Source organism: Lepisosteus platostomus, chromosome 7 (genome assembly GCF_059453375.1).
Source record: "Lepisosteus platostomus isolate fLepPlt1 chromosome 7, fLepPlt1.hap1, whole genome shotgun sequence".
Lineage (NCBI taxonomy): Eukaryota > Metazoa > Chordata > Actinopteri > Semionotiformes > Lepisosteidae > Lepisosteus > Lepisosteus platostomus.
This window is the reverse complement of record NC_142617.1, coordinates 42,834,363-42,846,565: the sequence shown is the minus strand read 5'-3', so window position 1 is coordinate 42,846,565 and position 12,203 is coordinate 42,834,363. Positions and strand designations below refer to the sequence as shown.

Genomic DNA, 12,203 nt, shown 5'->3' with positions numbered 1-12,203 from the left:
GAGGAATAAATGACCCACAGATTCACTTACACGGCTGTGGCAGCCCTTTCTGTCAAGTAGCGTTTGTTAGAAACCCGCCTTCTTTTCTTTTCCACTTACCCATCTCTTCCTGAAAGTTAAAAAAAGGAGAGTGCAAGGGGGGGCCACGCTTGTAAACAGACGGTTCAGTTGGGCACAATTTAGCTTTCATCAATATGTACTGTACTTTTAATTTGTGACTTAGCATGCTGCAACCATATCAAATAGTTTTCTATTAAGGAAAATCATTTTTAATTGCTGTAATAATCTGACACTTCTACGTTAATGTGTACATCTTGAATCTTAATAAAAAAGCTATGATTACATTTGCTGCGCTGTGGGTCTTTATATTTTATTTTAAATGATCTTAGCTACTGCGTGATAACTTCCTTTTTAATTATTGAACAACCTAGTTATGTTACTGCTTCATTTTTTTTTCCTTTGTTAGGATGAATTTTCCAGACATTGTATTAATAATCAAGGTGGTCTGGTCATCTGTAGAGAAAGTGGCTTTAGGTCACATTACAGAGAGAGAAGTAAGAGACTGAATTAAACAGCAGTTGGGTTTGAAACAGAAAGTGCAGAACCTAAGGATTAAACAATAAAGTTAAAAAATTAAAAGTTGATGTAGTGAGTTAATTTATAATGTACTCTGGTGAACGCTCTGTTAATCTATTTTACCTTTATGTGGTGAAATTGTTTCTCATTTTGAGGATAAAAGCTTAATTTGGGGTCAGTTAAGGCAAGGGACAAGACAAGTATTATGATTAACATATTTTGGGTCAAGGTTGCATCATCAAGGAAAAGTTGTAAAAGCACAGGTAAACTGTAATGTTCTAGGGCTAAAACCACACCTGCTTATGATAAACGTGTTGACTCAGCATTCAGAGTTCCAAGCAATGTCAGGTCACCTGCCATACCTCTAAACATAAGCTTACCAGCACACAGGAAAGGAAAAACTCTTCTCCAAAGAGACACAGGTGTTCCACTTTTGCGTAACCTGAGAAGAACACGTACAGTACATGTGTGTTCACTAAAACTGTTCTTATATAAAGGTTGTAGTGCTTTTGAGATCACATTCAAGAAATATTTATCTGTAACTGTTCACCTATTTGTATTCAGCTTCACCATGTGCACAGCTGGAATCGCAGGCAAGTGATTAATGGTAGGGTTTTGTGGCAAATGCAAGACTTCATCATCACTCTGCCACTATAATTCTCAAATCCCACATTCTTGGTCTGGGTTCAAGTCTTAGATGTTACAGTACATCACTGTTAAAGCACTTCAAAAATCCACATTTTAGAAATTTACTTTAACAGCATTAGGAAGTTATTTTTTATTATATTATAATAAAAATAAAAAAGTAATATTTGGAACCTGGAGGGTATTTCTTTTTCCTTGTCAAGTTATTGCATGAGAAGAAAGCATGTCCCAGAGCACACTCTAGATAGTATGGGCCAGTTAGCAATGCCAGTGTCATCCTGTAGCTTCAGTCAGCAATGCCCATGTCATCCTGTAGCTTCAGTCAGCAATGCCAGTGTCGCCTGTAGCTACACTCAGCAATGCCAGTGTCATCCTGTTGCATCTTTGAGATGATTTTAGAGATAAATACAGCTGTCAAAGAGCTTTGGAGTTTTTCCTCTGGTCTCTGACTCACGCCTGGACTCATGTAGGACTGGGACATGCGTGTGAGGAACAGACCTGAAATGCACTGTGACGCAAGTAGCTTATTTCTGGGACCGAAAAGAGGAAGTGTTGATAAAAAAAGTATATGGCAAATTTCCCACTCTGCAATTTAAACACTGATGTGGTCTGAGTATGTCTGCCTCAGGCCCTATTCTATTTATAAGCAAAGCACACACCTTTAAACATGTCCTCCAGAAATGAAGAAAATCCTTCTGTTTCAATGGAGTTTGTAATGAAAGTTCAGGAGGAGTGACAGTAGCCAAGTTCCCTTCACCTCAGCTGCTCTTCCTTGTGGTCCGCTGTGATGTCACTTCCTGGAGTGCTGTACAGAGTCACAGGAAAGTCTCTCCACTCCTTCACCCCACCTCCACCCGTGCAGCTCCCCTTGGAGAATTTCCACTCTGCAGGGGCTCCTGGCCTCCTGTCCTGTGGCCAGTAAACCAAAACTCTTTGTGCCTGACTTTTCAATAAACCTTCACCTTACCGCATTTTCATACTCGGTGTCATTATTCTTAACAACTGAATTTCCAGCTACCTTCAATTATAATATTTTTAGTTGCAGTGCAAATATTTTAATAATTAAATCATTTTAAATACATTATAAAAATACATTTACAAAAGAATTACCAACTGTATTGACCCTCAGTACAAACTTACACCTTCCAGACATTCAAGACTGGTTTCAGAAGATTGGAGCCACGTACTGTATACTCATTGCCTGTGTGGTTTTAGCCTGCGGCACAAATAAAATCAAAGTGCTCCACCTGGAGTTCTGGAGAACATGGCAAAACAGACAAATTAATAAATATCTAATTATATTAGTTTAATATTATATCCATGCAATCTATTTTATATGATGAGAGGCACAGTAACATGATTAATAACGCCACTCCTCTCTGTTAGAGGGTTTGCTTCCAGCTGTGACAGAAGCACTGCCCCAGGCTTGAAACAAACCCATAACCCAAGAGCTGTGAAGCTGCATGCTAACTAGCACACGACTGAATCCCTGTCAGATAAATATATGGTCAAATGAATTGGACATAGGGGCCTGACACCCGTCTTCTCATGTCACCAAAGTTGGCCTGTGGCCTAGCAGAAGCTCCCCAGCACTGTCCCCTTCAGAATAGTGAAATAGGTGAATGTGCACTTTAAACATCTCTGGCAAATGCCAATTTGCGTGTAGTTCTGAATTCACAAGTGATTTACTGTGATAAATTGCTGATCACAATTGTTTGTGTGTGCAAGACTCAGTGCATGACAATCTTTTCACCATATGGACTTGGTACATGACACGACAACGCTATTTCAGAGAGTCTTGCATTAAAATCTGGAATATTATACATTATATATTACAATATTATACTTATAAATAAATAACAAATATTTAAGACTGTTAACAAAGTAAGAACAGAAAACAGCAGCTGCAAGGACGGCAAAAACTTGCAGCAAACAACCAGCTCATAAGTAGAACACTAACACGCCCCTGTCTGGTAGCTACATCTTGCTTATCCTGTATGGCCTGTTGCTAACGGTCACAGAGAAGATTACTGCTATACAAACAGGGATAAAAGAAGAGAATTCCTCCTCTTCCCTCAATTAGATGTGGGAGAATGACAGATATGTTGCTTCTCTGAAACACTGACACTGACAGTTGCTACTGTACACGGTGACATGGGCTTTTTCTGACTGGGGCATGCCCATCTGGAATGTGCTCTGGGAGGTGTTTGCTTCTGAAGCAATATCTTGACAATGAAACAAAAATACCCTCCAGATTCCAAATATTACGATAAACATTTCTCATTCTGTTAAAGAGAATTCCTGATTTTAGTTTAAATAGTTTTACAAATCTAAGCCCCCAGTTTTTCCACAATACTCTTATAGAACCCCTCCAGGACTAGCTCTCCGCTGGCTGAAATACACTCTCTACTAGGAAATCTAATATTAATAATAATGAGGGAGGGGAAAAAAAATGATTAAGCACAACGCAATCGTTAAAAGGTCTTGACAGAGAGAACGGTGGACCTGAAAAAGAAGTCATTGTGAACACTGGGACTTTGCCGTTTGCTTATAACGAACGGTGAGTGCCTAAACAATCTCCAATGCTGCCTTTGTACAAGGCTAAGAATTTGTCAGTATTGCGCACTAATGTATGTGTATACACAATATTATAATAATTTAAAAAAGTACAAAAAATTAAGTTATGCTAGTTTTTTCACTGTCAGAATTGTGTAATTGCATAAATCACCATTTCTAATTGTTCTAAAAACTCCAAACAGCTGCAAACCCCAAAATGTCCCAGCTGGCAAACTTGACAGTGACAGAGATTCCTGGAATTTCTGCTAACTGGTCCTTCCCATCACCTGGCTGTCAACTGGAAGGATGCTACTTCCTTTTGTGAATTCAGACAGGTGAGTACTCTTGGATGCTGAGAATTGTCAAAACTCCACCCTATAAAAAGCCCACAGAAGGAGTATAGACAGAGCAACTGGAGAACCAGACTCCTGTCACACACCTCACACACAGCAAGGTAAGACACTTTACTGCACTGTAGCCATACAATCTAATGTCTGTCTCATGTTGTTTTTCAGGGACGGTAATTAGAAATTCTCAAGAGCTCGCACACTGACATCTGTATAATTAAATAGAGCTGTTGAACATATGCGTTGTATTTAAGCACTTTTTTTCAAATAGCACAGAAGCACAGAATATTGAACTGCCTTTAATTTAATGTTGCAGCTGTCAAAAACTTGTGTGTGACCTTTTGGAAAAGAAATGTATTATATACTGTATGAGACAAGGTACAGCAAATATATTGTAATTAAGGCTGGGATCCAAGCAATCACACAAGAACATTTTGAATGGCATGAGGATATAATAAAAGTACGATGTCCTGAATATCTCTACATGAGGCTTTCTGCTAGTAATTTAAAACATGTGAAAGAAATGTTCTTATTTGCACTCCCCAAATTAAATGAATTATGACTTAAATGATCAAATTTGTTTTGTATTTACCTGTTCCTTACAAAGCAGTCCAATGTTACCTGTGCCTAAGTGTGCAGTCTGATGTTACCTGTGTTTTAGTGTGCAGTCTGATGTTACCTGTGTTTTAGTGTGCAGTCTGATGTTACCTGTGTTTTAGTGTGCAGTCTGATGTTACCCGTATCTTAGTGTGCAGTCTGTTGTTACCAATGCCTTAGTGTACAGTCTGATGTTACCTGTGTCTTAGTGTGCAGTCTGATCTTACCTGTATCTTAGTGTGCAGTCTGATGTTACCCGTATCTTAGTGTCCAGTTTGATGTTAGCTGTATCTTAGTGTGCAGTCTGATCTTACCTGTATCTTAGTGTGCAGTCTGATGTTACCAATGCCTTAGTGTGCAGTCTGATGTTACCTGTGTCTTAGTGTGCAGTCTGATCTTACCTTTGCTTCCAGGCCGCACATAAGTGCAGAAATGAGGACCAGTGTCTTCGCATCCTGCTTGTTGTCCACAGTTCTGCTGGCAGTGTCTATCCCATCTGCTGCAGGACACAGACTTCACTTGGGCAGCTGTGCCATCAACATTCAGGTCCATGAGCTGAGAGAATACTTCAACGAGATCCGACAAACTATTGTAAGCCAAAAAGAAACCCTTACAGCTTGCCTTAATGCTTCTCTTTTACAGAAACATAGGGCTCTACAAAAACAAAATAACCTATTCTAAACATCACCGAAGACATACAAGATCTTTCATACAAAACACTGTTCAAAGACAGAGCTCCATATTTCTGTAACTTGCAGGCAAGGTATACTGACATTATGTCGGGTGCGTCAATGACATTACTCTTCTCTCCTCCCACACCCCTGAAGACGATTTACTATTGACTCAGAAGTCTTTGCTGCCTTAGAAAGCTCATCATGACAAGCCCCTTACAGTCACATTTCCACCCCTTTCTTGAAAAGTCTGCAGCCGATAGAACAATTCACTGTTGAGGCAACTCTGCCCGAGTCTCTGCTAGGGAGAATTATATAGGTATATTGTAATGTTGCATGGCTACCAGTCTGGCAGGATCATTTGGGCTAAGATAAACTAGGTCAAAATTGGTCTCTTCCATCAAGCACCAAAATTTTGTCCAACTCTTACTTCAGAAGTAAAATGAAGGCCCTGTTGCATGACATCAAGACTGAAAGATCTGATGACATAAAAGTTTGTTTAGGGTTGAAAATTCATCCAGAGTCATGGCACACACCTGGGACATGTTACCAAGCCATGAGGACAGTTGAGGACTTGAGAACAGTTTCCTAGGATCTTTCAAAACAGGGCTTTTCAAGATCCAAACAGAATGAGCAGGACAGGGCAAACACACTCCTGTTATTTGCAACCTTTAGTTTCAAATGTGAAACTTGACAGCACTTTTCAAACATTTATGTTTAATTTTAATGTCATATTTAAAAATGTAATTCTTTATTGAACCAGATTAATCAGTTACCTAGAGCCATCCCCTCCCCACCTTACACAACAGGACATTTGCATGAGTAACCAGAGTAGGGGGATTAAAACCCAAAACCCCTCTGGGCCACAGCCTTAACCACTGCTCCATGGTGCTGCCGGCACGTTCTGACGTGTGTGCTTGTGTCGACAGGTCAAGGAAGATGACCACATGGGTGTCAGGCTACTGATGGAGCAGACAATGAATGTGCAGGTATTCACATCATTTGCCATATGAAGTAAAATGTAAAAACTAAAAGCGGATAAATTTTCCTTTCTTCTTCTGCATTATATTCCAGCTGCATAATTTAGAACTGGCAAGAGAAACACTTGCTGAACTAGCTTCTTTCCCTACGCTCTTGTTTCGAAGTTTTCACACAGCCTGGCTGACAATACACACATGATGAAAGGCACATTCCTGAGAAAAGGCCAGCCCTGATAGAGCAATCATACCGCTTGATAATAATGTTCAGTGCACATCCATCTTGAAACCAGCATCTTGCAATTTGTTATAATGTATGGATAAGCAGCACTTCAAGTACAATGTAGGGGTCAAAAGGGATCCAGTGTGCAAAGGTAGCAAGGAGGCAGGTGTGTTATGCTGGCGAAGGTGATGTGAGGTCCTGTTTCCCCCCAGCCCGCCGAGAGCTGCTGCTTCCTGCGCCATCTGCTGCGGTTCTACGTGGAGAACGTGTTCAGCCACTACAGCGCCAGCAGCGCTCAGGTGCGCCGGAGGACCAGCAGCCTGGCCAACTCCTTCCTGAGCATCAAGAGAGACCTGCGCCAGTGTGTGAGTGTGCCCCTCGAGCAAAAGCACAGAGATCCGCCCCACAGCAGCACACAACTGCCTGCAGCTGAAGGGACAGCAAAGTAGAAGAACAGGGCCAAGCCTCATGGCAAACTTCAAAACCTGCCATACATTTCCATCACACCTCAAGATAACCACGAAGCCACTTGAAAGCTTGCTGCAGTTCTGAAACAAAGAATATAAAACCAGAAAAAGGGTCATACTGCTATTTAACACTAGGATGCAGTATCTGTGAATTTCCTTAGGTCATTGTGCACGCAAGCTGTAAATCTTCACCTGTGCACATGTTGAAACCCTCACACAGCACTTGAAGACGCTCACAGGACTCAGACAAGCTCTGCTGTGTTCTGGTTTTGTGTTTCTGACATTCCTAGTGATTAGCTGTGCATGAACATCATGGTGTTCTTGCTTTCCACTTGTAGCACACTCACAAGCACTGCCAGTGTGAGGAGGAGACCCAGCTGAAAATTGAAACCATCCAGACTGCCTTTGACAAGGTAAGCTGTCGCCCTACTCACCTCAAATACAGCCATGTATACTTGCATAAACAGTATGTATGTAAATGTCTGATATGATACAGAAAATTTCAATGTAAAAACATTGGAGGATGAGGGATGGGAACTAATGGGAACTTAAGAAAACGGTTTCTCTAAAAACACAAGTGACAGACTTTCCCAGATCTAAGCCTTAGTGGTCAGTCTTGAGTTTGTTATTCAATTATTTCTGGTAAGTTCAAAACAAAAGCTTTAAACACAAATGTTAGCTAAGGTTCATTCCAGATGAAGCCTGATAAACTTGGAATATCTTAAAGAATAGATCTGCCAGATTCAAGAAATTTAAGCTTGAGAACTCACTTTGAAGTCCCTGAGTTCTGGATGAGCAGAAAGCAGAGAGCCATTCTGTTCAGACAGGACAAGAGTGGTCTCTGTCCTCCACAAAAGATAACAGTTTGCCTACTGTTGTGATACAGCTGAATACCAAGGTTGCATCAGTGAAGGCCATCGGAGAGCTGGACTTCCTGCTGGACTGGCTGGAGAAGTTTCACCACAATTGAGAGGATTGGGCATCTGAGCTACAGCTCGGACCTCCGCCGATGACAACATGTACCTAGGGGCTAAAATAAATCACAGATTAACATAGATTTAAAGAGACCTCTAACACTGTGATCTATAGTGGATCCAGTAGGAATGTACAGTATTACATATATTATGTATTTATTAGTACCAGCATATGCACAGTTTGTCCATGACAGTGGTTTGAATATGAACATTCAGGTTGATTTTTTGCAGTTATTCCAGAAAGAATTTTGGAACCTGCAATGCCAAAGTTAGTTCGAGCCCCCAGTATTTAATTTAGACACCTGATATAATGTCAGTAAACTGTAGATGTCTGTAACCCACTGCGTACGGAAAAATGCACAACATTTTAAGGGTAACTGGAACCCCTAATTCAGGGTGGTCATTGACACAGCCAACTAATATTATTGCAAACTTAATCCATGGATATTCAATCACAAAATTACTTAAAATATTTATTTTTAAAACTTAACATACATACTTTCAAAGGATATTAGTTCTAATGACAATAGTAAATATAACTTATTTATAAGGTACATATGTATAGTATATATATAGATACACGGTTGTTATTTATAGCAGTGATTGTGAAATAACTTTTTACAGAATCAGCATAGCAGGCTTTATTTTTATATATAGATGAAAATGATATATTTATATATTAATATAATTTACTGTACCACAAATATTTTTTTATCTGTATGCATGTAATGTTTTCCCATTTCTAAATGTGTGAAGCCATTTTTTTCTATGAGGAAGAGGCTTAAATGAAATCTTACCAAACAACAGATTTTACTTTGTTGTATTGTTGTTGTACAAGACTTAAAATGACTGTACCGGTTTGATATTTTGTTTTCTCTTTTATATGATGTTTTCCCAAATTAAAAATGAAAAGAAAAAAATGTTCATTTGCAACTCGTAAATTAAAACAGATTTTTGTACCAAATTGATCCCGAATCTCTTAACTAACTCAGCTGCTGCAGATCACTTCAGTAATTACACATTGGCTTGAGCAAAGGCTTGCAGCGGCCTGGATACCAGGTGCCAAGCCTGCCCACCCCTGACCTACAGTGTGTGATCGAGAAACCATATATAAACCCCAAGCCCATTAAGGTGCTCGTCTCACCCTGTCAAAACACCTTCCCCTTGCCTCAGAAAAGGGCGACAGACTGCTCTTGAGAGACATCATGACAGCCTCCCTTCACACCACCAGACTGGCTGCAAACGCATTGTGATCACACTTTTCAGACTGGACGCAAATCCTAACAATGAGCTCCTATCATCCTCAATGGTGTCATGTGAAATAAAATTCTCCACAACGTTTTATTGAAGGGTCAGCAAAAAAAAAAAAGCAACTTCATGGTTGCGTACTTGAAAATGACTTTAAACAGCCATACAGCAGAGTAAACGTACAATGTGTACATACTTTCAGTATGAAGCAAACGCATGATACTTTTTGGAAATTAAAATATTACTACATAATTAAATAAAGGAGTATTTTTAAAAAATATGTTTTACCTTTATTTGTATTAATATAGTTAAATTGCAATAAGGGAGAATAGAAGATATAAATAGCAGTATTTAAATAGATGTATAAATAAATAAAGAAAATATGTCTCAGAAGACTGATCGTTACAATGCGAGCTGGGGAATAAATTAATTTGGGTTATGTTGCAAGAAGTTTGCTGGTGCTCTATGTGTGGTGGTGTTTCTTAATCCAGTCGAGGAGAATGTCCATCTCGCTCACAGCCTTCCCAACTGCAGCCTCTTTGTCCATCTGTGAAGAGAAAACCTGCTCAGGAAACACAGGCCACGTCCCAGTGACCACAGTGCTGAGCTAATGACATGAAGGTCTAAGGATGCAATTGGGCCTCAAACAGCTCGGCTACAGGGGCTCAGGGGCCTGGGGGCCGCTGCTTGGCCAGGTGAGCACAGCGCTGGGTACCACCTTACAGAACAAGCCAGATGGGCAATCTGTTGGCGGTGGAGATGAGGTCAGCGATGGGTGGTGAGCAGTGCTTTAAGCGAAGACAGCATCTGGAATCTGGTTAACTGAACAGTTTTAACCAAACAAGGCTGTGTACCTTGGGAATCTCCTGTAGTTCTCGCACGTGGTTTCTGCTAGAACTGTGACTGCAGGAGCATGGTGCGACGTTGCTACTAGTCGAAATCATTGTCATCATCGAAGTAGGTGACTCACCCTGTCAAACACACTCCGGATGCTTTGCGTTTTGTCAGGAACCTCTTCTCCACAATCACAGTGCTCAGATACATGCTAAAAAAGAATGAGGGAGAAAAAGACACAAACACATGTAAGCCCCTGTCAAAATTAGATGCCCCTGTAGTCAACAGCCTCACTGTGTTCCACATCTGATAAGAACACATGAGCACAAGAACATAAGGTTACAAGCCTGCTCCTAAGTCAGAAGCATTGTTTTGCTAGAGATAAAATGGAGGTTTGCACATAACTCAAAATTAAAATGTTGGTGTCGGTTTCGTGAGCCCTTCAGCAAAAGCATCTGCCTTGAAGGAACATCACCCCTTTGACCACAGCGCGTAGGAGGTGATACAATACAATGCAACACAATGTGATAATACTTTATTGACTGATTTCTCAAAATTTGTTTTGCATCTAAGCAGCTACAGCTGTAAGCAAGAACCTATAGAAATAAGCATTACATTAAAAATAAATATAACATTACCTAAAAGACCTCAAAAGAGTCATTATGCTCCACTCTTACAGGAATTCACTGGTTACCAAAATCTGTATCTTTACTTTCTCCACAATCATCTTAAGCCCCTAAAATTGCACAGTACCTCCTCATTTTGCACACAACCACTAATTGCACTTGCCCATAAACCAATACCCCTCTACTGTGAACATCTTTTTTGAGTGATTGAATGTGAGATACAGGAATTCCTCATTTTGTTACATCTCTAAACGCCTATCTGAAGGTGATGAACACCAGAGCTTTAGTGACTGAGAGAACAGCAGCGCCCTCAAGTGGCTTTCCTTCAAAATGTCCCAACGACTCCCTTTCAAGGATCTGGGTGATCATTTTCTCTCCACAGCGGCACAGCACAAGGTGGTCAGCATTGCTGCCCTGCAGCACTGGAGCCCTGGTTTTAATTTCGGATCTGGGGTGCCATCTACGTGGAGGTTTGTGTGTTCTCCCCTTGTTTATGTGGGTTTCCTCCAAGTGCTCTGGTTTCCTCCCGGAGTTAGGTAGTTTAATTGGCTTCTGGGAAAAGCAGCCCTGTTGTGAGTGTGTGCATGTTTGTGTCTGTGTGTGCCCTGCGATGGACTGGTGTCCCGTCCATGGTGTACTCCGCCTTTTGCCCTTTGCTTGCTGGGATAGGCTCCGGCTCCCCTGCAACCATGAACTGGAAGAGGCATTTATAAAATTGATATTTTTTCTTTCCGGTCTGATCCTGCTCACAGGTTCCTGGGACTCACTGCCTAAGCCCTGCCCAGGTTCTCCTGTAGCTCGTGCTGCCCCCCCTGTACTTACACATTTCTCAACGCTGCGTGCCAGCAAGAGAAGCCCATTGCCCAGCCAGCTAGCGTGTCTCCTAACGTGTGTGGGAATGCCCCTGAGATGAGTAAGGACACTCTCAAGGTAGAAGGCCAAGAGCTGCTTCAGAAAACAGCAGCTCTCTGCAGACTGTGGAGAAGAGGAGAAATTGCTGTATTAGCAGGACTGATGCGCCATACCAAGACACAGGGACAACCAACCCCGACACAAAGGATTACCAGCCAGTGGCTTTGTGCAATTTGATTTCCAGTGTTAAGGTTCTTGTAAAATACCCCTGCTGTGGCAAGCCTTTGCTGCAACTATTGAACCAACAGAAGCAGATTTATGAAGCAGGGTTCATGAGTTGGCCACGCAAAAATAAAAACTAGATTTTCCTAGGCAGCAGAGCACCCTTTGATATAGGTTTCATTATACAGCTTCTTTTGCTTTGTGTGTGATTGTCCAATACATCTTGTGACATGTTATAAATGTTATAAATGCTACACTGCCCCTTGTCAGAAAACAAATTAAACTATGGTCATATCAAGGACCAACAAGGGAAGCTCCTTGCAAGGTTCTCACAATTCAGAGCATTTGATTTCAAAGCCACTGGAAAGATCAGAGAGTAACGCCTACC

The 12,203-nt window shown here is 41.0% G+C and overlaps 1 protein-coding gene and 2 long non-coding RNA genes across 4 annotated transcripts; 1 reads left to right on the top strand and 2 right to left on the bottom strand.

Moving 5' to 3' along the window:
- Positions 1 to 12: 12 nt before the first annotated feature.
- Positions 13 to 2,069, bottom strand: LOC148658833 (uncharacterized). Its single transcript, XR_015940208.1, has 2 exons — positions 1,881 to 2,069; positions 13 to 1,018 (listed from the first exon to the last, which is right to left on the bottom strand). It is a non-coding gene; the product is annotated as an uncharacterized LOC148658833 (long non-coding RNA).
- Positions 2,070 to 4,188: 2,119 nt separating this feature from the next.
- Positions 4,189 to 8,997, top strand: il20 (interleukin 20). Of its 2 annotated transcripts, XM_088640519.1 has the most exons (6): positions 4,189 to 4,231; positions 5,135 to 5,312; positions 6,322 to 6,381; positions 6,805 to 6,957; positions 7,398 to 7,472; positions 7,946 to 8,997. In XM_088640519.1, the coding sequence occupies exons 2-6, from the start codon at positions 5,154 to 5,156 to the stop codon at positions 8,027 to 8,029; spliced, it is 531 nt and encodes a 176-aa protein (XP_088496645.1). In that variant the 5' UTR covers positions 4,189 to 4,231; positions 5,135 to 5,153; the 3' UTR covers positions 8,030 to 8,997. The 2 variants fall into 2 exon arrangements, with proteins under 2 accessions (XP_088496645.1, XP_088496646.1); XM_088640520.1 differs by lacking the exon at positions 6,322 to 6,381.
- A 474-nt stretch (positions 8,998 to 9,471) lies between these two features.
- LOC148658831 (uncharacterized) lies at positions 9,472 to 11,793 on the bottom strand. The gene is made up of 3 exons (XR_015940576.1): positions 11,564 to 11,793; positions 10,252 to 10,326; positions 9,472 to 9,828 (listed from the first exon to the last, which is right to left on the bottom strand). It is a non-coding gene; the product is annotated as an uncharacterized LOC148658831 (long non-coding RNA).
- Positions 11,794 to 12,203: the final 410 nt, after the last annotated feature.

Bases quoted from the DNA above. Each gene is read 5' to 3' on its own strand.
- il20 (XM_088640519.1), top strand. From the start codon at position 5,154: ATGAGGACCAGTGTCTTCGCATCCTGCTTGTTGTCCACAGTTCTGCTG. The intron at 5,313-6,321 runs GTAAGCCAAAAA...TTGTGTCGACAG, and splicing joins ACGAGATCCGACAAACTATT to GTCAAGGAAGATGACCACAT. The intron at 7,473-7,945 runs GTAAGCTGTCGC...GTTGTGATACAG, and splicing joins TCCAGACTGCCTTTGACAAG to CTGAATACCAAGGTTGCATC.